This window comes from Mobula birostris, chromosome 6, assembly GCF_030028105.1.
Source record: "Mobula birostris isolate sMobBir1 chromosome 6, sMobBir1.hap1, whole genome shotgun sequence".
Taxonomy (NCBI): domain Eukaryota; kingdom Metazoa; phylum Chordata; class Chondrichthyes; order Myliobatiformes; family Myliobatidae; genus Mobula; species Mobula birostris.
The window spans coordinates 120,285,933-120,311,614 of NC_092375.1; the positions used below are offsets into that span (position 1 = coordinate 120,285,933).

The 25,682-nt window shown below is 43.5% G+C and overlaps 1 protein-coding gene across 2 annotated transcripts in view; it reads right to left on the reverse strand.

Moving 5' to 3' along the window:
* c6h21orf58 (chromosome 6 C21orf58 homolog) overlaps positions 1-25,682 on the reverse strand; it is a 207,370-nt gene that overhangs the window by 44,235 nt on the left and 137,453 nt on the right. For both annotated transcript variants that reach the window (XM_072261181.1, XM_072261179.1), the window contains exons 5-6: positions 21,275-21,424; positions 15,955-16,069 (exon numbers count right to left, since the gene is read on the reverse strand). In XM_072261181.1, coding sequence (XP_072117282.1) covers positions 15,955-16,069; positions 21,275-21,424 — 265 coding nt within the window. The remainder of the gene's footprint in view (positions 1-15,954; positions 16,070-21,274; positions 21,425-25,682) is intronic.

The window sequence follows — 25,682 nt, forward strand, 5'->3', positions numbered from 1 at the left end:
GAGAACAAAATATGGGTCTTTGTTTGTACAAAGTCGTTACATCCAGTCTGAGATGATCATCCAGAAGTAGCGAGATGATGCTGCCTGTATTGTAGTGACCGTGGCTACCTTCTGCCCCAGAGATTACTGATTACAACAAAACTCCTGGTCGTGATCTAAAATCAAAGCAGGTGCAGGCCATTTTCAGACGACCCCAGTCACTGGCAGCTGAGGGGTGGAAAACTCCTTCACAGGTCACTTCGAACACATCACCCTGTTAGCAGCACAAACAAACCTACCGTGCACCAGTCGGGGTCCGGGTCTCTACATAGAGCATTAGCACTTAGCCACTTATCCCATGCACCCTGCCAGTGCTTGGGGAGGTGGGGGTGGGGTGCAGGAGTGGTGTTCTTCAGACCAAGAGAAAGGTGTAGCCAGATATCTGAATCTGGACCACTGCTCTTCCGTGAAGACAGGGCAAGCAAAGAGAAGGGGTCGGTAACTCAGCTGAGGTAGTTTGCAACAGAAGAACTACAGAACTTGCCATGTCTCTAGCCTAGATGTTCAATTACAGTTACAACATGGACATCTAATATTAATGCAGAGGAATGCCCAGTTTGCCCTGTGTACAGAAAGAACAAACTTATCATCAAATCAGACTACTCTCAATCATGAGTAAAGTGAGGGAAACTTTCACTGACAGCTCTGCCCAGCAGCAGTTATTCACCATTAACATCCTCACCGATGTTCAGTCTCAGTTTCACCAGGATCGTCCACTTTGAACTTCTATCACAGCCATAGACTGAACAAGGATATAGAGCTGAATTTCACAGGGGAGCAGAGAATGATTACCCTTGACATCAGGACAGCATTTGAGTGTGGTAGCAGGAATGCTAGTGAATGAGCAAAAAGAAGAAAACATTCTAAGTGGCCAGAATCATGCCTGGCCCAGATTGAGATGACCGTGATTGTCTGAACCTCAGTACAATATCGCAGATGTTCCTCAGGACAGTGTCCTAGACCCAACCAACCCAAGCTGCTGGAAGGGCAAACATGCAGCAGTCTACATTGGGGAATCAGCAGTGGAGAGTGTCAGCAGCTTTAAATTCCCAGGTATAAGATGATGAGAGGCATTGATCGTGTGGATAGTCAGAGGCTTTTTTCCAGGGCCGAAATGGCTGGCGCGAGAGGGCACAGTTTTAAGGTGCTTGGAAGTAGGTACAGAGGAGGTGTCAGGGCTAAGTTTTTTTACGCAGAGAGTGGCGAGTGTGTCGAATGGCTGCCAGTGACAGTGGTGGAGGCGGATACAAAAGGGTCTTTTAAGAGACTCCCGGACAGGTACATGGAGCTCAGAAAAATAGAGGGCTATGGGTAACCTAAGTAATTTCTAAGGTAAGGACATGTTTGGCACAGCTTTGTGGACCAAAGGGCCTGTATTGTGCTGTAGGTTTTCTATGAACATATCTGAAGACCTGTCCAGGACCAGCATATAGATGCAATCACGAGGAAGGTGCACTGGCATCTTCACTTACTTAGAAAGTTAAGGAGGTTTGGCATATCACTGAACAACCTGACAAACTTCGATAGATGTATTGTTGATAGCATCCCGACTGGTTGTATCTCAGACTGATGTGGCAATTCCAATATGCAGGAACATAAGAAGCTGTGGAGAGCAGTGGACTCAACCCAATACATCACTGGTACCTCCCTTCCCAGCATAAGTAGTATCTACAGGAGTCATATGCTCAAGAAGGCAACTTCCATCAAAGATCCCCACCATCCTGGCCAGGCCATCTTCTGACAGTTACCATTAGGCAGGAGGTACAGAGGCCTGAAGTCCAACACTACCAGATTCAAGAACAGCTACTTTCCTTCAACCATTCAGTTCTTGAACCAACTGACACAACCACAGTTTAGCAACACAATGACCACGTTGTTCATCTTGCACTAAAATGGACTTTGTTTTTATTGTTCTATTTGTGTTCTTTCTTGTAGAAATTGTGTATAATTTATGTTAAATTCATGTTTATTTTCTGAATGCTGCTTGGACAATGCTATGTGCCTACGACACTGCTTCAAGTAAGTTTTTCTTTGCACCTGTGCATACATGTACTTGTGCAGATGACAGCAATCTTGGCTCTGATATTCCATTATAGTAATGGAGATATTCTCTAATTATAATGGCTGATAGATAATGATAACCGTATTCCCTGATAACTGCATAGTTCACAACTCCTTAGCAAATGTAGCAGCCCATTCCTATATGCAGCAAGACCTAGTCAACATTCATGTGTTGTGACAAGTAACATTTGTGCCACAAAAATGCCAGGCAATGACATCCTCAACAAGAGAATCCAACTGAGTAGCATTGTCATCAGTCAAACTCGCCTTCAATATCCCGGGGATCAGTACTGACCTGAAACTTGGCTATACCGGCAACGTAAATATGGTGACTTCACGAGCAGGCCAGAGGCTAGGTATCCTACAAAAAGCAACCCACTTCATGACACCCCAAGAGATTTCCACCAACTTCAAGGCACAAGTCAGGTGTGTGATGGCATGCTCTCCTGAGGGAACTTGGAGTCCACGTCTTTAGACACCTGAAAGTTGCCATGCAAGTTGATAGTGTTGGTAAGAAAGTTTATGGTGTGTTGGCCTTCATTAGTCGGGGAATTGAGTTCAAATCCTGCAAGATAATGTTGTAGCTCTATAAAACTTTGGATAGGTTGAGCAAGCTCGGGCTTTCCTCTTTGGGGTTGAGGAGGATGAAAGACAACTTAGAGATGTATAAGATGATAAAAGGCATAAATTGAGTGGCAGCTAGAAACTATTTTCCAGTGCAGAAATGGCTAGTCAAGTCAAGTCAAATTTATTTATATAGCACATTTAAAAACAACCCACGTTGACCAAAGTGCTGTACAGATCAGAGCAAAATAGCTAAAATCACAAATACAAGAAACACAGATATAACCAATAAGACAAACAGCTTATAGGCACAAAAGAAACACAAGGGCCTAGGCACAAGCCAAAAATCAGCCACATCAGGAGGATTCAAATGCTAGTGAGTAAAAGTAAGATTTGAGCCTGGATTTAAAGGAGTCAATGGAGGAGGCAGATCTGATAAGGAGGGGAATGCTGTTCCACGGTCTTGGGGCTAGCAAAAGCATGGTCACCCCCTGAACTTAAATTTAGATCGCGGGACAGCCAGGAGTCCCAAGTCAGCCAACCTGAGGGACCTGGAAGTAGAATAAGGGGTTAGAAGGTCTGTGATATAAGGGGGAGCCAGCCCATTTATGGCTTTATAAGCAAACAGGAGAATCTTAAAATCAATTCTGAACTGTACTGGCAGCCAATGGAGAGAGGCCAGGATAGGAATAATATGGTCCCTCTTCCGGGCGCCTGTCAGGAGCCTGGCTGTGGCATTTTGGACCAGTTGCAGATGGGACAGGGACAACTGACTAATCCCAATATACAGGGAATTGGAGTAGTCCAAGCGGGAGGATATAAGGGCGTGGATGACTTTCTCGAGATCTTTGAAAGAGAGAAACTGCTTGATTTTGGCAATAGTACGAAGCTGGAAAAAACTGGCTTTTACCACTGCATTAACTTGCTTGTCAAACTTAAAGGTGGAATCAAATATCACACCAAGGGATTTAACATGAGGTTTGACAAGGGTGGACAGGTTACCAAGACTGTTGGTAATCACTTTGATGGAGTCAGGGGGGCCAAATAGGACAGCTTCAGTCTTGCCTTCATTCAGCTGTAAGAAGTTTTGTGCCATCCAACACTTTATGTCCTCAAGGCAGCTCATGAGGCTGACTAGATTTGACTGGTCATTTGGTTTTAGGGGGAGATAAAACTATGTGTCATCAGCATAACAGTGGAAAGAAATGTCATATTTTTGAATGATTTGGCCGAGGGGAAGCATATATATAGAGAAAAGAATGGGACCTAGGATTGAACCTTGTGGGACCCCGCAGGAGAGACTAGCTGGGGGCGAAGAAAATTTGCCTATGTTGATGGAGAAGCTTCTATTTTTGAGGTAGGATATGAGCCAATTCAAGGCAGTGCCATCAACACCAACCCCATATTGGAGACGGTCTATTAAAATGGCATGATCCACAGTATCGAACGTTGCTGGACAGGGTGCAGAGGAGATTCATCATGATTGGATGACTCAGTTATATTTGAAAGGAAAGATATTAAACAAAACTCTGATATTGAGCCATCGATAAAGACAGATGACAAAAGTTTGGCCAAAGTGGTGGGGTTAAGGGAGTATTTTAAAGAAAGAGGTAAAGCTGAAGAGGTTAACATAAGAACATAAGAACTAGGAGCAGGAGTAGGCCATCCGGCCCATCAAGCCTGCTCCGCCATTCAATAAGATCATGGCTGATCTGTCCATAAATTCAGCTCCATCTACCTGCCTTTTCCCCATAACCTTTAATTTCCCTATTATGTAAAAATCTATCTAACTGTATCTTAAATATATTTAGTGAGGAAGCCTCAACTGCTTCCCTGGGCAGAGAATTCCACAGGTTCACCACTCTCTGGGAAAAACAGTTTCTCCTCATCTCCATCCTAAATCTTCTCTCCTGGATCTTGAGGCAATGTCCCCTAGTTCTAGTCTCACCTACCAATGGAAACAACTTTCCTACTATCTTATCTATCCCTCTCATTCTTCTGAACTCCAGGGAGTATAGTCCCAGGCGACTCAATCTCTCCTCATAGGTTAACCCCTTCATCTCTGGAATCAACCTGGTGAACCTCCTCTGCACTGCCTCCAAAGCCGGTATATCCTTCCTCAAGTATGGAGACCAGAACTGCACACAGTACTCCAGGTACGGCCTCATCAGTACCCTCTATAGTTGCATCATGACCTCCCTGCTCTTGAATTCAATCCCTCAAACAATGAAGGCCAACATTCTGTTTGTCTTCTTAATAACCTACAAGCCAACGTTTTGCGATTCATGAACAAGCACTCCCAAGTCCCTCTGCACAACAGCATACTGCAATCTTTCACCATTTAAATAATAATCTGCTCTTCTATTATTTCTTCCAAAGTGGATGATCTCACATTTACCAACATTGCATTCCATCTGCCAGACCTTGGCCCAATCACTTAACTTACTATATCCCTCTGCAGACTCTCCACATCCTCTGTACAATTTGCTCTTCCACTCAGTTTAGTGTCATCAGCAAATTTTGCTACGCTGCACTCAGTCCCCTCTTCCAAATCATCAATATAAATGGTAAACAGCTGCAGGCCCAACACCGACCCCTGCAGCACCCCACTCACCACCGACTGCCAACCGGAGAAACACCCATTTATATCAACTTTCTGCCTTCTATTGGCTAACCAAGCCACTATCCATGCCAATACACTTCTCCGACTCCATGCATCCATATCTTATTTATAAGTCTCTTGTGTGGCACCTTATCGAACGCCTTCCGCAAATCCAAGTATACGACATCCACCTGTTCCCCTCTACCCACTGCACTCATTATGTCCTCAAAGAACTCCAGTAAGTTTGTCAAACAGGACCTGCCCTTTCTGAATCCATGCTGTGTCTTCTAATGGAACCACTCCTTTCTAAATGTTTTGCTATTTCTTCCTTAATGACAGCTTCAAGCATTTTCCTGACTACAGATGTTAAGCTAACTGGCCTATTGTTGCCCGTCTTTTGCCTACATCCTTTTTTTAAAAAGTGGCGTGACATTTGCTGTCTTGCAATCCGCCGGGACCTGCCCAGAGTCTAGAGAGTTTTGGTAAATGATTACCAACACGTCTAGTATAACCTCTGCCAATTCCTTCAGCACCCTGGGATGCATCCCATTAGGACCAGGGGACCTGGACATTCAGGCCCTCTAGTTTTCTCATCACTATCTCTTTAGTGAAGGTGATTTTATCTAGGTCCTCACCTCTCATTTCATCTATAACATCATTCTTTGGTATATTAGACACGTCCTCCATTGTGAAGACCGACACAAAATAGTCGTTCAATGCCACAGTCATTTCCTTATCACCAATATCAATTTCCCCTTCTCATCTTCCAAGGGACCCATGCTGACTTTAGCCACCTTCTTCCGCTTTTTATATTTATAAAAACTTTTGCTATCTGTTTTCATATTTTGTGCTAACTTACTTTCATACTCTATCTTCCCTTTCCTTATTTCTTGTTTAGTTGTTCTTTGTTGCTTTTTAAAGTTTTCCCAGTCCTCCAGTCTCCCACTATTCTTTGCAACCTTGTACAAATGAGCTTTTAATTTGATAATATTTTTTATTTCCTTAGTTATCCAAGGCTGGCTCTCCGCACACTTACTGTCCTTACTTTTGACTGGAATATACTTTTGTGGAAAATCCACAGTCAATGGTAGTGGTAAATTGAAATACTGCTGCCAATGGTAGAGTGAATAATCATAAGACTGGGAGTTGAAGAAGGTTGCAAGCACAGACAGAATGGTGATCGGGATGGTACATGTTAGGATTAGTGCAGCATAGTTTCATGTCTGCTCAACTTTGATGTGAGCTCACACATTCAACGTTTTAGGAACAGCTTCTTCCCCTTTGCCATCAGATTTCTGAATGGCAAATAAACCAGCCCATGAAACTACCTCACTATTATTTGCTCCCTCTTTGCACTACTTACTTAATTTAATTTTTATATATTTATGATTGTAATTTATAGTGTTTTATGTATTGCACTGCAGCAAAATAAATTTCACAAAATACAGTATGTCAGTGACATTACATACAAGAGAAAATCTGCAGATGCTGGAAATTCAAGCAAACCACACAAAATGCTGGTTGAACTCAGCAAGCTGGGCAGCATCTATGGAAAAGAGTACAGTCGAAGTTTCAGGCCAAGATCTTTCATCAGGACTGGAGGAAAAAAGACAAAGAGTCAGAGTTAGAAGGTGGGGGGAGGTGAGGAAGAAACACAAGGTGATAGGTGAAATAAAGAGCAGGGAAGTTGATTGGTGAAAGGGATAAAGGGCTGGAGAAGGGGAAATCGATAAGAGAGGACAGAAGGCCATGGAAGAAAGAAAAGGGAGAGGAGCACCACAGGGAGGTGACAGGTGGATAAGGAGATAAGGTGAGAGAGGGAAAAGGGAATGGGGAATGGTGAAGTGGGGGTGGGAGGATTACTAGAAGTATACTCTTTTCCATAGATGCTGCCTGGTCTACTGAGTTGTCAGCAACATTAAATCTGATTCTCATTCTGAACTTTACAGAAGGGAGAACAAGAGTAGCTGGTCAGAACTCCAATCAAATAGTCATCAAAAAGATTTCAGCAAGTCATCAGCTGAGGGGGGAGGTTAATTTACACAATTTTACTATGGTGAAAATGCTATCCACGTGAAGCATCCCAAGCTGCCCTATATGATCTGAAGCACATCCTAATAATGAAAAATCCGTTTCTGTTTCAGCAAGTTGTCAGAAAGAAGGACAATGAGTGTGACAAGGAATGGAATTTGTGGGGGAGATTAAGAGCAAAAGCAAATATGGGAATGGTAACAAGATGGTTTTATTACTGGACCAATCATCCAGATGACTGAAGTAAAAATTCCAGAGATACTTGTTCAGATCTCACAATGCCAATGGGGAATTTAAATTCCCTTCTTAAAGAATCTAGGTTCTACTGGTAGCCATGAAACTATCAGACCATTTCAAACAATACCCCTTAAATAGATCACCACTAGATTCAAGGGCAATTGTGGATTAGCAATCTATATTGGCTTTGCTAATAATGCTATTTACTGAGAATAGATTTAGTTGGAGGAATTTTTTGCTCATTCGGTACTGCTTATCAAATATACAGAACTCATAATTATAAGGCCATTTGGCTTTTCAAACCTGTTCTGCCACTTAGTAAGATTATGTCTGATCTGACTGTAACCTCAGCTCGACGTTCCTGTCTGCCCCTAGGCCTATAATTTCAATCTGCCTTGGCTTTAAAAATACTCAAAGGTTCTCCTCTCACCTGTACTTGAGAAAGAGGCTCACATCTATGTCAGAGAAAAAAAATCACCTGATGTCCATTTTAAGTGAGAGATTCTTGAGTTTTAATCAGAGCCTCCTAGTCTTTCACAAGAGGGAACATCTTCTCCACACCTACCCCACTGAGATCCCTCAGATCTTATATATTTCAATCAAGTTCCCTTTCATTACAGGGATTACTGGCCTAGCCCATGCCTGCCCCACTTTTGTTATCAGCTCCCCTAGCAACATCCTGTTGGCATTTCTAATTACTTGCTGTACCTGCATATTAGTCTTTTGTGTATCATGTACTCAGCCACCTGATCCTTACAATGCTTAGATTCACAGCAAGGATACAGACCTTTTGGCCCAACTCATTGACGATGACATGCACCTCTCGTGTCCCTCCTCTTTTCCTTTCTTCCATAGTCCACTCTCCTCTCCTCTCAGATCCCCTCTTCTTCAGTCCTTTACCTTTTCCACCTATCACCTCCCAGCTTCTCACTTCATCCCCTCCCTCTCCCACCCACCCACCTTCCCCCTCACCTGGCTTCACCTATCACCTTCCAGCGTGTACTCCTTCCCCTCCCCCCGCCTTCTTATTCTGGCTTCTTCCCCCTTCCTTTCCAGTCCTGATGAACGGGCTTACCCTGAAATATCGACTGTTTATTCCTCTCCATAGGTGCCGCCTGATCTACTTCAGCACTGCAGCACTTTGTGTGTGTTACTCTGGATTTCCAGCAACTCCAGAACTGCATGCGCATGTGTGCGTGATTGATGTTGACCCAAATGCTTTGCCTGTATTTGACCCTTGTCCTTTTAAACCTTTACTGTCTGTGCCTTGTAAATTTTGCAGAAGTACTCTTCTCTATCATATATGGAATATGTCATTCCATATCACTCCCTGTGTGAAAATCTTTGCCGATTAGATTTCTTCCAGATCTTTCCCTTTCACCCTAAACCTACTGTACACCCTCTATTTTAGACTCTCCTATCCTGGGAAAAACACCATGTCCATTCATTTTATCTATGCCCCTCATAACTTTCTAAACCTCTCCATACAGCTTCTGCCCATCAGTCCAGACAACACTCAAGTAAATGCTATCTGCACCCTCTCTACCTCCCTGCAGCTTGGCAAACCCAGAACAGCACATAATACTCCGACTGCAGCCTAAGCAACAATTTCAACAACTTGTTCACAGATGCTTCCCAGCTCAGCAAGGAAAGGGGCAGTCAATATTTCGGGCTGAGTTCTGCATCAGGACGTAGAAGGGAGAGAGCTAGTATAAAGAGGTGAGGAGGGGAGGGTGAACTCAGGGCTGGCAGATGATAGGTGGAGTGAGGTGAGTCGAGGGAATTATAAGCAGATGGAGCACGGTAGGACTCCCCCACGTGGTTCCAGATTCTAGCATCTGCAGTCTCCCTTACGTCTCCATATGGAAGTTGATGCCATGTTTTTGGATGTGTTGCCAAGAACATGGTATAGATGAGAATTCAAGCAGGCATAAGGGGGTTACTAGAGATGCTGTTGGAGATCAGTAAAGAAAAGTTTTGCAAATGATCGTTGGGCTACTGGACAACTTCTGCCGTCTTCAATGGGACCCTACCACCAAGCACATTTTTACCTCCTCCCAACTCCCGCTTTCCGCAGGGTTCACTCTCTCCACAATTTCCTTGTCCATTTGTCCCTTTCCACTGATTCATTTGTCCACTCACCCTGGCACTCAACCCTGCAAACGGAAGTAGTGCTACACCTACCAGTTCACCTCCATTGAGGGCCCCGAACAGCCCTCCCAGGTGAGACAACACTTCATCTGCCAGTCTTTTGGCAACACCTGCTGTATCCAGTGCTCCCGGTGCAGCCTCCTCTATTTATTGAGACCTGATGTAGTTTGGGGTACCACTTTGTTGAGCATCTTTGTTCCATCTGCACAAGTAGGATTTCCTAATGGCCAACCATTTTAATTGCCATCCCCATTCCCATTCCAACATGTCAGTCCATGGCCTCCTCTACTGCCATGATGAGGTCACTCTCAGGTTGGAAAAGCATTACCTCATATTCTGTCTGTGTAACCTCCATCCAGATGGCATGCATATTGATTTCTCTAACTTCCAGTAATTTCTCCCCCTTTCCCTTCTCTCTTCCTACATTCTCCACTCTGGCTTCCCTCCTACCACTTCTCTTCTCCTCACTCACCTATCACCACCCTCTGGTGCCTCTTCTCTTCCCTTTCTTCCAAGGCCACTCTCTCCTATCGGATTCTTTCTTCTTCAGCTCTTTACCATTTCTACCTATCACCTCCCAACCTCTCATTTTATCGCTCCTCCCCACCCACGTACCTTCCCCCTTAGCTGGCTTCACCTCCTCCAATCCCCTCCTCAGCTTCTTATTCTGGCTTCTTCCCCCTTCCTTTTCCAGTTCTGACGGAGGGTCTTGGCCCGAAATATTGACTCCTTATTCTTTCCATAGGTGCTGTATCACCTGCTGATGTCCACCAGCATTTTGTATGTGTTATCCTTTGGTTCTGACTGGATATTACAGGGCAGTGCAACCTCACTTGCCTGTGTATGGCAGAGAAACCCTGGAAGGGCATCAACTCTGTGAAAAGCCGCAGCCATGTACAGAAAGAAGATGCTCCTGCCCATTCACCTCCTCCCTCACCTCAATTCAGGGTCCCAAACAGTCCTTCCAGGTGAGAAAACGCTTCACCTGCAGATCTGTTTGGGCGCTCCCGATGGAGCCTCCTCTACATTGCTGAGACCAGACGTAAATTAGGGCACCACTTTGCCAAGCACTTCCGCTTCATCTGCAAAGACCAGAATTTCCTTGTGGCCAACCATTTAAATTCCTATCCCCATTCCTGTTCCGATATGTCGGCCATGGCCTCCTCTTCTGCCATGATGAGGCCTCTCTCAGATTGGAGCAGCAACGCACATTCCATCTAGGTAGCCTCCAGCCTACTGGCACGAACATCCATTTCTCCTTCCAGTAACATTTCCCCCTTCTCCTAGTCCCCACTCTAGCCTCTCACCCCTCACCTGCCTATCACATCCCCTTTGTGCTCCTCCTACCTTCCCTTTCTTACATGGACCACTCTCCTCTCCTATCAGGTTCCTTCTTCTCCAGCCCTTTGCCTTTTCCGCCTATGAGCTCCCCAATTCTTACTTCATTCCCCCCACCCTACCCATCTGGCTTCACCTATCACTTTCTAGTGTGTCCTCCTTCCCCTCCCCCTTCTTTTCCTGTCCTGAAGAAGGTCTTTGCTTGAAATGTTGACTTTATTTATTTCCATAGATGCTGCCTGACCTGCTGAGTTCCTCCAGCATTTTGTGAGTTGCAACAAATAAGACTACTTTTTTTCGCAATCACTTATGTCTTTAGTGCCTTGATCCAGAGTCAACTTGAATTAGAATCCGAATTAGATTTATTATCATGGACTTGTATGATGTGAAATTTGTTGTTTTGCAGCAGCAGTACAGCGTAAAGACATAAGATTACAGTAAATTACAAAAATAAATAACTAGTGCAGGGAAAAGGAATAACAAGGTAGTATTCTTGGGTTCATGGACCATTCAGAAAACTGGTGGAGAGGAAGAAGCTGTTTCTGAATCATTGTGTGTGGGTCTTAAAGCTCCTGTAATTCCTCCCCAGTGGTAGTGACACGAAGAGGGCATGTTGTAGGAGGTGAGGGACCTTAGTGATAGATACTGCCTTCTTAATGCACCACCTCTTTGAGACTAGAACACACTTAAGGACTTTTGGGAAGGAAGAGAGGTGGAGATGGGGTGGTAGCTAACTTTGATCAGAGGAGAGCCAGGATAACTTCAAATTTGAAGGAGGACTCTGAGAAACCATTCAGAATACCAGCTTATATGAGACCCAGAAAGGGAAGATGGGTGAGCATCACATTGTGGGAATAGAATCAACAGACTTAAGAGCGAGGTCAAAATAAGTTCAGGTAAGGCAGTGGCAGAAAAGCTGAAGAAACATGCAGTTTCAGAGGCAGGGCAGGAGGAAGCCTGAGGATTTTTAACATGGAGGGTGCATGTGGGGGGGACGGGGGGAGTTCCAGAAGTGGGATATGGGAACTGATTGGTCTCAATTTTAGGGACAGTTGTTCATGAGCTTTCAAAACCTGTTGCTGAAGACAGTTTATAGTAAAGAAGTTGTGAGTTGTCTTAACATTCCAGTATGATCCTGTAATAGCAAGTTTTAACAGATGACTCATGTTTAAGTCAGTGAGCCACAGATCACAGAAACAGGCCCTTCAGCCCACCACATGTTATACTGACCATCAAGCACCCATTTACTCAAATCCCATTTTATTCTGATCCAATTCCATTTCTTTCCTGACATTCCTATCAAATCTCCCCATTTTCTACCACTCACCTCCACACTAAAGCCAATTTATAGCAACCAATTACCCCACCAATTTATAGCATATACCCATGGGAATGTTGGAGGAAACATTTGTGGCCATGGGGAGAACATGGAAACTCCACACAGACAACACCTAAGGACAGAATTGGGAACCATGAAGCAGCAGCTCCATTAGTGCCTCTACTGTGTTGCCCCAAGTAGATCTGGTGAAGAATGGTTAAATCAACTATCTAATGCATTTGGATTTAAAGAAGCGGAGGTCAGACAAGCCATTAAAATTGCATCCCATATCAATGAAATCAATAAAATTGTACAAACTGTTAAGGTGCAGGTGAAAGCCGTGGTCTCATTTTCCCACTGATCTCTGAGGGAATCACAGATCACCAGCACAGTCGTACAATGGCAGTGAAAAGTAGTTGACCATCAGCAAAAGTTTAAAGCTTTCTGCTCAGTTTATTTCCACTTGAGAGATAGCTTCAGAGGTTGCATCTGCTGTGTGAAGCACCAATAGCTTTGAGGATCTTCAACATGTCAGTAGGGAAGAACTAAATAAAATTAACAACGTCCTAGCCTTGCCATGCTGTTGTTCACCTCCAAATGAAAATCTAGGTCTTCACACAACTTCCACGAAGAGCAACAGGGTGGGCCTCAGTGCCTTTTTAACTCCATTAAGAGGTACTCATATCAATTCTGGTCTGCCCTGTCTATGAATGGAGTAGGAAGGCTACAGGGAATAGCAAACTTATCAAGGTCCCTATGCAAGTAGGGCTGGGAAAGTTATATGGAGGGAGAGGTTCAGGAAAAGCTGTGATGTAAAAGGTGGAGAGTCAAGGTTTAAGAATTTTCCTTGGGATAAAGGCAAGGAAACAAATTCAAGCTCACTGTGGTACACAGCGTGTCAAAGCCCAGAAAGTTGGGCATTCAGTGATTTTACACAATTTTTCTGGAACTGAACAGCTTGAGCTATGAGAGACTGGATAGGCTGAGACTCTTTTCCCTGGAGTGTAAGAAGCTGAGAGGTAACCTGATAAAGATTAATACAATTATGGGGGGTTTCAACAGTCAGAATCTTTTTCCCAGTAGAGGGGGGTCTAAAACTAGAAGGAATAGGTTTCAGGTAAGAGAGGAAAGATTTCAAGGGGATGTGAGAGGCAAGTTTTACACACAGATGGTGGTGGTTGTATCAAACGAGCTGAAGGAGGAAGTGGTAGAGGTTGGTACAGTTACAATGTTTAAAACTGGTGCATGGATAGGAAAGGTTTAAATGAATGTGAGACAGGTGTGGGGAAATATAGATATTAGATAACTTAAGAACAGAATATGCAACGCTACAGAATTGTACAGGCCCCTCAGCCCACAAAGATGTGCTAATCTTTTAACCTATCCTAAGATCAATCTAACTAATCCTTCCAACCCACATAGCACTTCACTTTTCTATCACCCATATGCCTATCTAAGAGTTTCTTAAATGCTCCTAATGTATCTACCGTTACGATGCACCCACCCCTATGTAAAAAACTTATCTCTGACACCCCCCTCCCCCAATACATTCCTCCAATCACCTTAAAATTATGCCCCTTTGTATTAGCCAATTCCACACTAGGAATAAGTCTCTGGCTATTCACTCCATCTCAGCCTCTCATCTTCGTGGGCACGGACACGTTAGACCAAACGGCTTGTTTCCCTGCTATATAACTCTAAAAGTTTTTTTTCCAAAACTGGTCATTAAAAAAGTGTAACTTAGTATTATACAGTCACATGTAATAAGTCTATCTTTGTACCGAGCTAGCAGTAAATAGTAAAATGGACAAATTCCACGTGAATTACAATGAGATGCTGTGCTAAGTACCAAATCCAGAGAACATTTTAAAGCTCAAAGTTCAAGGTGAAAGTAAATTTATTATCAAAGTACATATATGTCACCATATACAACCCTGAAATTCATTTTCTTGTGGATACAATCAATAAATCTACAGAATAATAACCATAACAGAATCAGTGAAAGAACACCCAACTAGTGCATTCAACCAGAGTGCAGAAGACAACAAACTGTGTAAATACAAAAAGAAGAAACAACAATAATAAATAAATAAGCAATAAATATTGAGAACAAGTGATGAAGCGTCCTTGAAAGTGAGTTCATTGGTTCTGGGAGCTTTTCAATGATGGGGCAAGTGAAGTTGAGTGAAGTTACCCCTTTTGGTTCAAGAGCCTGATGGTTGAGGGGTAATAACTATTCCTCAACCTGGTGGTGTGGGTCCTGAGGCTTTTGTACCTTTTTCTTGATGGCAGCAGCAAGAAGAGAATATGTCCTGGGTGGTGGGTGTCCTTGATGGTGGATGCTGCTTTCCTGCAACAGCGTTTCATGTAGATGTTTTCAATGGTTGTGATGACTTTATCTGTGATGGACTGGGTTGTATCTACTATTTTTGTAGGATTTTTCTTTCAAGGGCATTGGTGTTTCCATACCAAGCCGTAATGCAGCCAGTCAATATACTCTCCACTATGGAAGTTTGTCAAAGTTTTAGATATTATGCCAAATCCTAAGAAAGTAGAGATGCTGCCGCGGTTCCTTTGCAATTGCACTTACTGCTGGGCCCAGGACAGGTTCCTCCGTAATGATAATACATAGGATTTTAAAGTTGCCAATCCTCTCCACCTTTGATCCTTTGATGAGGACTGGCTCATGGACCTCTGGTTTCTTTCTCAAGTCCATAATCAGCTCCTTGGTCTTGCTGTCATTGAGTATGAGGTTGCTGTTTGGACACCACTCAGCCAGATTTTCAATCTCCCTCCTATATGCTGATTCATCACCATCTTTGATTCAGCCTAAGACAGTGGTGTGGTCAGCATATTTGAATATGGCTTTGGAGGTGTGCTTAGCCTCACAGTCGTAAGTGTAAAGTAAGTAGAACGGGTCTAAGCACACAGCCTTGTGGTGCACCTGTGCTGATGGAGACCGTGGAAGAGATGTTATCGCTGATCTGAACTGACTGCAGTCTGCAAGTGAGGAAATCCAGGATCCAATTGCACAAGGAGGTATTGAGGCCAAAGTCTTGAAGCTTATTGATTCGTTTTGAGGGGATGTTGGTATTGAATGCCGAGCTGCATCTTAAAATTAGCCAGGAAGTTGTAGCTGAGAGTTAACGAAAGCCCCTAGGATGGGAAAGGAAACTAATAAAATGCAATCAGAAACACAAGTGATCCTGCAGATGCTGTAAATCCAGAGTAACAGACACAAAATGCTGGAAGAATTAACGGAGAAAAATTAAGAGTCAACATTTCAGGCCAAGACCCTTCATCAGGACAACCAGGGTGGGCTCCCTTTACTCAGTGCTTCAGCAGCCCAGAGTGACACATGTAACAGGTACTGTTGCACAGGGCACAGAACTGATCATCTTGCATCGATGTTGTGAATGCTTCGTTTTACAAGCTAAACAATCAGAAAATGTAGCTTTTGCCTTTGGCTTTTCATCAAAATTATTATGGGGTCATTCCTGATTCTAGAAGGTACAATTCACAATGAGACATTAAATCCTGGCATGAAATCCAGAGTTAAAGAGAGGACAGTTATTTCCTTTGGTAGAATTCTACATGCTGTAATATCTCTTACCCTCCTTGATGCTGCCGGACCTGATTGGAGGCAGGGCCTGCGGGGGAGGGATCTGCGTGATGAGCGGCTGTTGCGGCGGTAGCTGCTGTATGATCGTTGGCGGCTGCTGGGGGTACTGAGGACAGAGAAGAGAGGGTCAGAAGGTGAAGGGAGTGCACAGTGGCGAACAAAAGGAGAGGCTGCAGAACCTATGAGAAGTGGAAACAGGAGAAAACCATTCAGCACCTTGTGCCTGCTCCAATATTCAAAAAGAAGGTGTTTACCCTCAATACCACACCCACATCCTTTGATTTTGTTGATCTCGGCCTTGGATATACTCAGTGACTTCACAGTCTAGGCTCCTGATATCCTAGCCAGAGGAAACAGCAACACTCGATCAGTCCTGCTCAGCCATTAAGAATTCTGCATCGCTGAAGAGGATCACCTGCCATCTTCCTAAAATTACGACAGCACAGGCTGAGTCTGCTAACTCAGACCTTGTATGACAAACTTACCATCCCAGGGATCAAGGCTTTGATGCGCTCCCTCTCTCACAACTATATCCTTCCTTTGATAGTGAGACAAACACCTGTACAGACATCTGGGCGCAATCTCGCGGGGTCTCTTTATAATCACCTCTACTACTGTCTCCCACAATAAAGGCGAATGTACTATTTCTCCTCTTAAGTGCTTTCTGAACTTGCACGTTAACTTTCAGTGGTTCATGTACAAGGACTCCCTCTGAACATGTTTAAGTACCTCTGGAACTCTTTTGGAGTGGTTCTTCTTGTTTTTAAGTTTATAAGTTTTGATCTGCAAGTTAATAAAAATGTAAACCATTTATTAGCTTTCAATAGAATTAAGCATGCACGTCAACAATCTTGAGCTAACTGCGATAAACTATAGGAGTTGCATAGATAACTGAGACATGCATAGCATAAGGCTAGAGAATTCGTGGTGCCGCACTCCCAAAGACTGAGGGCATGGGCTTGCTCAGCTTTGCTGATAGGGTGGTAAAGAAGATAGATGGCCTGTTGGTTGGGGCTTTGAGGATCAGAGTCAGGAAGTCACACTGCAGCTGTTTTAAACACTGCTGCACTTCGAGCATTGTATTCTATTGTGGTCACCCCATTACAGGAAGCATGTGGAGGATTTGCAAAGCACGTTTACCAGGATATTTCCCAGAATAGAAAGTACAAGCTACAAACAGAGGTTGGACAAACTTGGGTTGTTTCCTCTGAAGCAGCAGAAACTGAGGGGAGACCTGATAGGAATTTATAAAATTATGAGAGGCATACATAGGCTCCACAGAATCTCTTTCCCAGGATCTAAATATCAAAACGAGGGGATACAAATTTAAGATGAGGGGGAAAGTTCAAAGGAGGTGTGCAGGACAAGTTTTTTTTAACACAGAGATTGGTGGGTGTCTGGAATGCACTGCCGGGGATAGCGGGAGCAAATATGATAGTGATGTTTAAGAGGCTGTTAGATAAACCCATGAATATGGAGAGATATAGATGATATGGAGAACTAGATTGATTTGCTATTGTGTTTAGTGCAGGCATCTCTATGGGACATTGGGTCTGCTCCTGTGCTGCATTGTTCCATGTTCTGTGTTTTGTATATTTTTGCTTTAAACAAACTGGCTGAAAATCTGCACATTTCAAAACATTATCCCATCCAGTTAGCTAGTCTTTTCCTTACAAATAATGAATATTCCTCATGCCTTTACCTTGGTCTAATCAAAGTATTGAGCACCAGAGTTGGGAGGTTATGTTGAATTTTTTTAACATGTTGGTGAGGCCTAATTTGGAGTATTGTGTGCAGTTTTGGTCACCAACTACAGGAAAGATATCAGTAGGATTGAAAGATTACTGAGAAAATTTACAAAGATGTTTCAAGGACTTGAGGACCTGAGTTATAGGTAAAGGTCGAATAGGTTAGGATTTTATTCCCTGGAGCGTGAGGGATTGAGAGGAGATTTGATAGAGATATATAAAATTAGGAGTGGTATAAATAGGGTAAACGCAAGCAGGCTTTTTCCACTGAGGTTGGGTGAGACTAGAACCAGAGGTCATGGTTAAGGATGAAAGGTGAAATATTTAAGGGGAATTTGAGGGGGAACTTCATTCAGAGGGTGGTGAGAGCTGCCAGTGGAAGTGGTGGATGCAGGTTCAATTTCAACATTTAAGAAAAATTTGGTTAGTACATGGATGGGCAGTGTATGAAGGGCTACAGTCTGAGTGCAGATCGATGGGACTAGGTAGATTAACAGTTAGGCACAGACTAGATGGGCTGAAGGGCCTGTTTCTGTGACTTCTATGACTACTAATTCCCCATCAGTTTGTTCATCTGGAGTGAGTTGCAGGGTCCAGACGAGTCATCCTTGGTTTGTGCTGGCTTTGCCCTTGGAAGTAATTTGTTCCTGGGATAAGCCTATGAATCTACCACGAAGAATGCCTGCAACTGAATGCTGAGTAGTCTAGGCCTCTACCTTTAAATTTAATTAGAAATAGAGCCAGCAGGTTTAGACTTCTGATCTCACACTCAAATGGCAAAAGCTACAACAATTAACCCAAAAAATAACTATTTCCTTACAATGATGAAACACAGCATAAACTCAGCCTTATTGTAATAGATTCTGGATGACTTGCATTTTCTGTGTTTTGACTGAAAACAGGCCTCCCGGATGTACAAAGGATCGTGTGGAAAAGATGGTAATATTCAGCCTCAACCTGCCAATTCCTCATGGAGCATGCACATTACCAGGAAAGGCCACGACAGAGGCACAAACAGTGCAGCATTTACAGCAGGAAGGGAAGGCCACTTATAAAACCATGGGGCCTGGAATCAGACAGGCATTTTCCCAGCTTTACTTATACGTATGTGGAGATCGAGGTCAGCCAGTGCAATAGCTGAGTAAAGGAATGACCAATGCAGTCAGTACAGGTGGGTTAAATTGGTAGCATCAGCAATAATCTGCACAGGTAAGAAATCTAAATTACTTTCAGTCCTGCAGGCAACAGATTCCCAATCAATCTGGTTAAATTTGATCTTGTGTCCCTTTTTTAAGTCACCATACTATCCCTAGGGTGGAAACTAGATCACTTGAATGTAGCCAAACAATTTTTTCAGCAGTTTCTAATTTTCACCCTTTGAGCATGTGGCTCATAAAACAGGTCCTGCAGCCCCCAAGGTTATGCTAATGACACCTAATCCCTCTGACTGCACATGGTCCTTATCCCTCCATTCTCTGCATATTCATGAGAGCCTCTCACATGCCTCCTCTATCCTTTCTTCCTCTACTACCATCCCAGCAGCGGTTTTTAGCCACCTACCACTCCCTGTGTAAAAACCTCACACCTCTTCCTTCCACATCCCCTTAGAGTAAATGCATGCCCTCTAGTATTAGACAATTCAATCCTGTGCAAAAGATATGGCTGTCTGCTTTATCTATGCCTTTCAAAATGTTACAACTTTAATCATGTCTCCTTCATTCTCCACCACGCCGGAGAAGACAGCTCAATTTTGTCCAACCTCTCTGAAAAGCACAAGCCCTGTAATACAGGCAGCATAGAACATAGAACATAGAATAGTACAGTACATTACAGGCCCTTTGGCCCACAATGTTGTGCCGACCCTCAAACCCTGCCTCCCATATAAGCCCCCACCTTAAATTCCTCCATATACCTGTCTAGTAGTCTCTTAAACTTCACTAGTGTATCTGCCTCCACCACTGACTCAGGCAGTGCATTCCACGCACCAACCACTCTCTGAGTAAAAAACCTTCCTCTGATATCCCCCTTGAACTTCCCACCCCTTACCTTAAAGCCATGTCCTCTTGTATTGAGCAGTGGTGCCCTGAGGAAGAGGCTCTGGCTATCCACTCTATCTATTCCTCCTAATATCTTGTACACCTCTATCATGTCTCCTCTCATCCTCCTTCTCTCCAAAGAGTAAAGCCCTAGTTCCCTTAATCTCTGATCATAATGCATACTCTCTAAACCAAGCAGCATCCTGGTAAATCTCCTCTGTACCCTTTCCAATGCTTCCACATCCTTCCAATAATGAGGTGACCAGAACTGAACACAGTACTCCAAGTGTGGCCTAACCAGAGTTTTATAGAGCTGCATCATTACATCGTGACCCTTAAACTCCATCCCTCGACTTATGAAAGCTAACACCCCATAAGCTTTCTTAACTACCCTATCCACCTGTGAGGCAACTTTCAGGGATCTGTGGACATGTACCCCCAGATTCCTCTGCTCCTCCACACTACCAAGTATCCTGCCATTTACTTTGTACTCTACCTTGGAGTTTGTCCTTCCAAAGTGTACCACCTCACACTTCTCCGGGTTGAACTCCATTTGCCACTTCTCAGCCCACTTCTGCATCCTATCAATGTCTCTCTGCAATCTTCGACAATCCTCTACACTATATACAACACCACCAACCTTTGTGTTGTCTGCAAACTTGCCAACCCACCCTTCTACCCCCACATCCAGGTCATTAATAAAAATCACGAAAAGTAGAGGTCCCAGAACAGATCCTTGTGGGACATCACTAGTCATAATCCTACAATCTGAATGTATTCCCTTCACCACAACCCTCTGCCTTCTGCAGGCAAGCCAATTCTGAATCCATCTGGCCAGACTCCCCTGGATCCCATGCCTTCTGACTTTCTGAATAAGCCTACCATGTGGAACCTTGTCAAATGCCTTACTAAAATCCATATAGATCACATCCACTGCACTACCCTCATCTATATGCCTGGTCACCTCCTCAAAGAACTTTATCAGACTTGTTAGACACGATCTGCCCTTCACAAAGCATCCTAGTAAACCCCTCCTGCACCCTCTCCAAAGCCTTCACATCCTTCTTATAACGGGGCAACAGAACTGAATACAATACTATTTAGTACATTATTATTGCACATTGGTAAATTATTATTGTGTATACTGTTATTCTGTATTTATTATTAGTTAAGTCTGCACACTGCTAAGTGTGTTTTTAAATGTTGCTGCCATAACAAAAGAATTTCCCATTCAGGATCAATAAAATATTTATTATTATTATAACTAGAGTTTAATAAAGCTGCAATATAACTTCCTGACTTTTAAACTCAGTTCCTCAATTAATAAAGGCAAGTATGCTATAGGCCTTTTTAACCACCCTTTCTACTTGTGTAATCACTTTTAGGAAGCTATGGACTTGGACCCCAAGATCCTCAACATCAAAAGATTAGTTTTTTTTTGTAATAAAGGGGCAGTCCTTCGAGCCATTTCTTAATCTTCCTTCCTGACTTTCTAATGATGAAAACAGTCTCTCCCGCAAGGCTTACCGGGTGTTGGATGATCCGAGGCTGCTCTGGCAGAGGCTGGTGGTAGACATGAATCGGTGGAGCCTGCTGAATGGGTTCCAGGCGAGGGTATCGTCTCCGGGTCCCTCCCCAGGTGTGGGGCCTAGAGGACTCATCCAGCATGTGCTGCTCCTGAAAAAAATTAACCGTGGACTGTCACAGTGGCCGAACCTGTTCGGTGGGTGTGCGCTTCAGTCTCTGCCTCTCACTATTTCATACAGCTGTGCTTTCGGCTGGTCACCTTGTGTGGGAACATGGAGACCAGTGAGCGGAAAAATGCTGCCGTGATTCTGAGTGTTCTCAGTGTACTGTGGTTGCTAGGCATAATCCAAAATCCTAAAACAATAGCTTTCCCTCCCTGGCCAACAAACAAACAATGTTCTTGAAATATTAGCTTCATGCAGAATGGAATGTGCCTACAGGTCCTGGGGCTGCAGGTAACCGAGCCCAGGGATTATAAACTGAAAGGAGTATTACACCAAGTTCTCTTTTGTTTTATTTTTCCCCTTTTCTTCTACAGTTTGAATAAACTGCTCTAAAGCAGTGAGGCAGTAGAATCAGGTTCAACAGCAACTTTTTAAAGGCAACTGGATGAAGAAAAAACATTTCCTTGAAACCTACTGGATTACTGGAAGGCCTGGATAGAGTGGACATGGAGATGGTGTTTCCATCATCGAAAACTCCCACCATCCAGGCCACGCTCTTTTCTTGCTGCTGCCATCGAGGAGGAGGTACAGTAGCCCCAGGTCCCACACCATCAGGCTCAGGAACTGTTATTTCTCTTCAACCAACAGGCTCCTGAGCCAGCGCGGATAATGTTGCTCCAACTCTGAACTGATCCCACAACTTAAGGACTCACTTTCAAGGAATCTACAACTCGTGCTCTCAGTACTTTTTTTAACTTTTTGCACAGTTTGTCTTATTTTGCACATTAGTTGTTTGTCAGCCTTTCATTGATTTTATTGAAGGTATTTGTCCTATTATGAATGCCTGCAAGAAAATGAATCTCAGGGTAGTATATGATGATGTTTGAGTACTTTGATAATAAATTTAGCTTTGAACTTTGAACTAATAGGAGAGTCTCAGATCTGAATGGATCAGCCTCAGAATGAAGGGACATTCAATTAAAACAAAGAAATGGGGGAGTTTTGTCAGCCAGGGAGTGGTGAACTGGTGGAATTCATTTCCACAGAGGACTGTGGAAGCAAAGTGATTGGATGTGTTTAAGGCAGAGATTGATAGGTATTCATTGGTAAGGGGGTTAAGGGTTACAGGGAGAAAGCTGGAGAATGGGGTTGAGAAAAATCAGCCATGATGGAATGGTGGAGCAGACTGGATAGGCTGAATGACCTACTTCTGCTCCTATAAATTATAGTCTTATTTATAAACATAGAGAGAAGGAGTAAGGAAAGCTCTGTCAAAGACCTCGTACAGGCATGGAATGATAAATGTTCTCTTCTAGTGTAATTGTGCTGGGCTGTGGAAGATGACCTAACTCAAAACAGAATGGGTGTGGACATAGAACATCCCTGCTCCTACAGATTAGCCATTCACTCACCCAAGAGGTAACTGCTGAGCCCCAATTTAACAAGGGGATTGAAAAAATCTGACCAGAATACATCCATTGGCGTTTATGCTATTTTTTTATTTCTACTCTGCATAGTTCCTCCATAGCAAAATCTTTATTTGACTTTTAACTCGCCTTTTTTCCCTGAAAAGACAGGAGTAATTATTGTGTTAGGCCATAGAGGCAACACATGGCCTCCTCTACTGCCACAATGAGGCCGCTCTCAGGTTGGAGAAGCAACACCTCTTATTCCATCAGGGTAGTCTCCAACCTGTCAGCATGAACATCGATTTCTCCAACTTCTGAAAATTTCTCCCCCTCTCCTCTTTCTATCCTTTTCCATTCCCCATTCTTGCTCCCCTCATACATGTTGGCTTCTCCTCACCTGCCTATCATCCTCTGGTGCACGTCCTCTTTCTCATGGTCCTCTCAGATTCCTTCTTCTTCAGCCCTTCACTTTTTCGACCTATCACCTCTCAGCTTCTCACTTCATCCCTCCTCATACCTACCTCCTCACTTGGCTTCGCCTAACACCTTCTAGTCTGTATACCTTCCCCTCCCTCCACCTTCTTATTGAGGATTCTGCCCCCTTTCCTTTCCAGTCCTGATGAAGGGTTGACATTTTATTCTTCTCCATAGACATCGCTTGATCTGTTGAGATCCTCTTCTATTTTGTGTGTTTTATCCACACCACGGCTGAAAAGCCTGCTGTTAGCATTTAATGCTATTGCTCCCACCACTGGTAGGGACTGTGTCTTCGGTGGATAGGCATAATAATATTGTGTCAGAAGATGTGGCTGCTAGAGCTTGTATCAAATTTACAGATATCAGGTTGTACTGACATCACAAAGGGGCCTTGGTTAAAACCATCTACTAAAGAATATCTGGTGATCTGTCAGATGAAACAACCAACAGTCACTGGTGGCCACATTCACTCTGAGACCACTTTATTAGGTTCACCTATACACCTGCTCGTTAATGCAAATGTCTAATCAGCCAATCATGTAGCAGGAGCTCAATTCAAAGCATGCAGTCATGGTAATGAAGTTCATTTGTTGTCAGACCAAACATCAGAATGGGGAAGAAATGTGATCTAACTGACTTTGACCATGGAATGATTGTTTGGTGCCAGGCAGGGTGGTTTGAGTATTTCAGAAACTCCAGGGATTTTCACATACAACAGTCTCTAGAGTTTACAGAGAATGATAAAAAAAAACACCTTCCATGAGCAGCCGTTCTATGGGCAAAAAAAATGTCTTGTTTATGAGAGAGGTCAGAGGAGAATGTCCAGACAGATTCAAGCTGACAAGAAGGTGACAGTAACTCAAGTAACCACGTGTTACAACAGTCACGCACAGAAAAGCATTTCTGAATGCACAGCACTTTGAAGTGGATAGGCTACAGCAGCAGAAGACCACAAACATACACTCAGTTTCCACTTTATTCGTTACAGGAAATACCTAATTAAGTAGCCACTGGGTGTAAATATATTCCTTTTCCAAGCCTTTGGATACCAAACAAATAATATTCTATTAATCTGATTGTAACATGTATATCAAGTTTGTAAAAAGTCAAATTTCACGGTAACAACTTGCCAGTACTGCAGAATTCATTAACTTGTATTCAGTTTCTACTAGTTTCATGTATTAACAGAAACAAATGTGGCATTTGGTAGGCATATTTGTTCAGTCCATTCCAAAACTATTGGGGCACCTCCGCACTGCTTCGAACAATTCACTTCTAGACTAGTGGAGAAAGAACTGAAACACTGAACTCACACTTTAAGATATATTCCAGGAATGTGGGGTAGCTGGCAGACTGGAAACAAAAACGGTCATGGAATTAATGACAAAGCAGGAAATCTGAGATACAGGTCCTGGCCAGGTTACGGCAGGGTTCTGATCGTGAGAACTATTCATCACGCAAGCAGTTCACAAGTCAGAAATGCAACCGTGAACTGAGTTACCACTCACCGGAGGTGGGTTTGCCACACAAATAGTCTGAGGAAGCATTTTAAATCTCATTTTGCCTTTCTTAATTTTCAAGCCCAAGCCTATCTGAAGCTATTACTGATATTCTTTTGAAGATTTTACTACATATGAGGCTTTAACTGCTGCTTAAACAGGGACTCAGCTCTAAACAATGACTGTTCATTTTCTTCTGTGGATGTTGCCTGACCTGTAAGGTTCTCTGACATCTTGTGTGTTGTTTTAAATGCTATTGATGGTTTTATAAAGGACACGGCTGGACAACAATGCGCTAACTAGAATGTATTCACTGTAGCAACGTGTCGGTATTGCTGAATTCATTAATTTATATTCAGTTTCCACTTGCTTTGTGCACTAACAGCAAGAAATGGGGAATTTGTAGGGCTCCGGACTTTGAGTAAAATGGCAGCGCACTTGGAAGCAATGGCTCCTATGGGGCCAAACAAAGGTGTTCTTGTCTTTTTTGAATGTATTTGTTACAGTTACAGACCCTGCTGGATGTTAGGAAAAAGTACTGCAGGCTTAACCCATCAGCGAGTTGGTGGAGAAACTGAAGGGGCTGGATTTGGTGCGGATGGTACCACTGCTTGCATCAGAGAGGCGTCACTGTGTGAAGGCGGTGTGCAGTCTAATGGCGAGTGATTGCCTTAGTCTCTTTTCTTGTGATCGCAAGACCCTGTTGGACAATGCTGCAAGACCGATTCACTGGTTTATTGGCGAATAACGGGGCCGCTGCGCGGCCTCAGTCAGAGCAGGGACTAGGCCTCAAACTGTTTGCTGCCGGCCAGGAGGGAGGTGTCGGAGGTGGTGTGGCACAGCCTCCAGTGCTCACTCG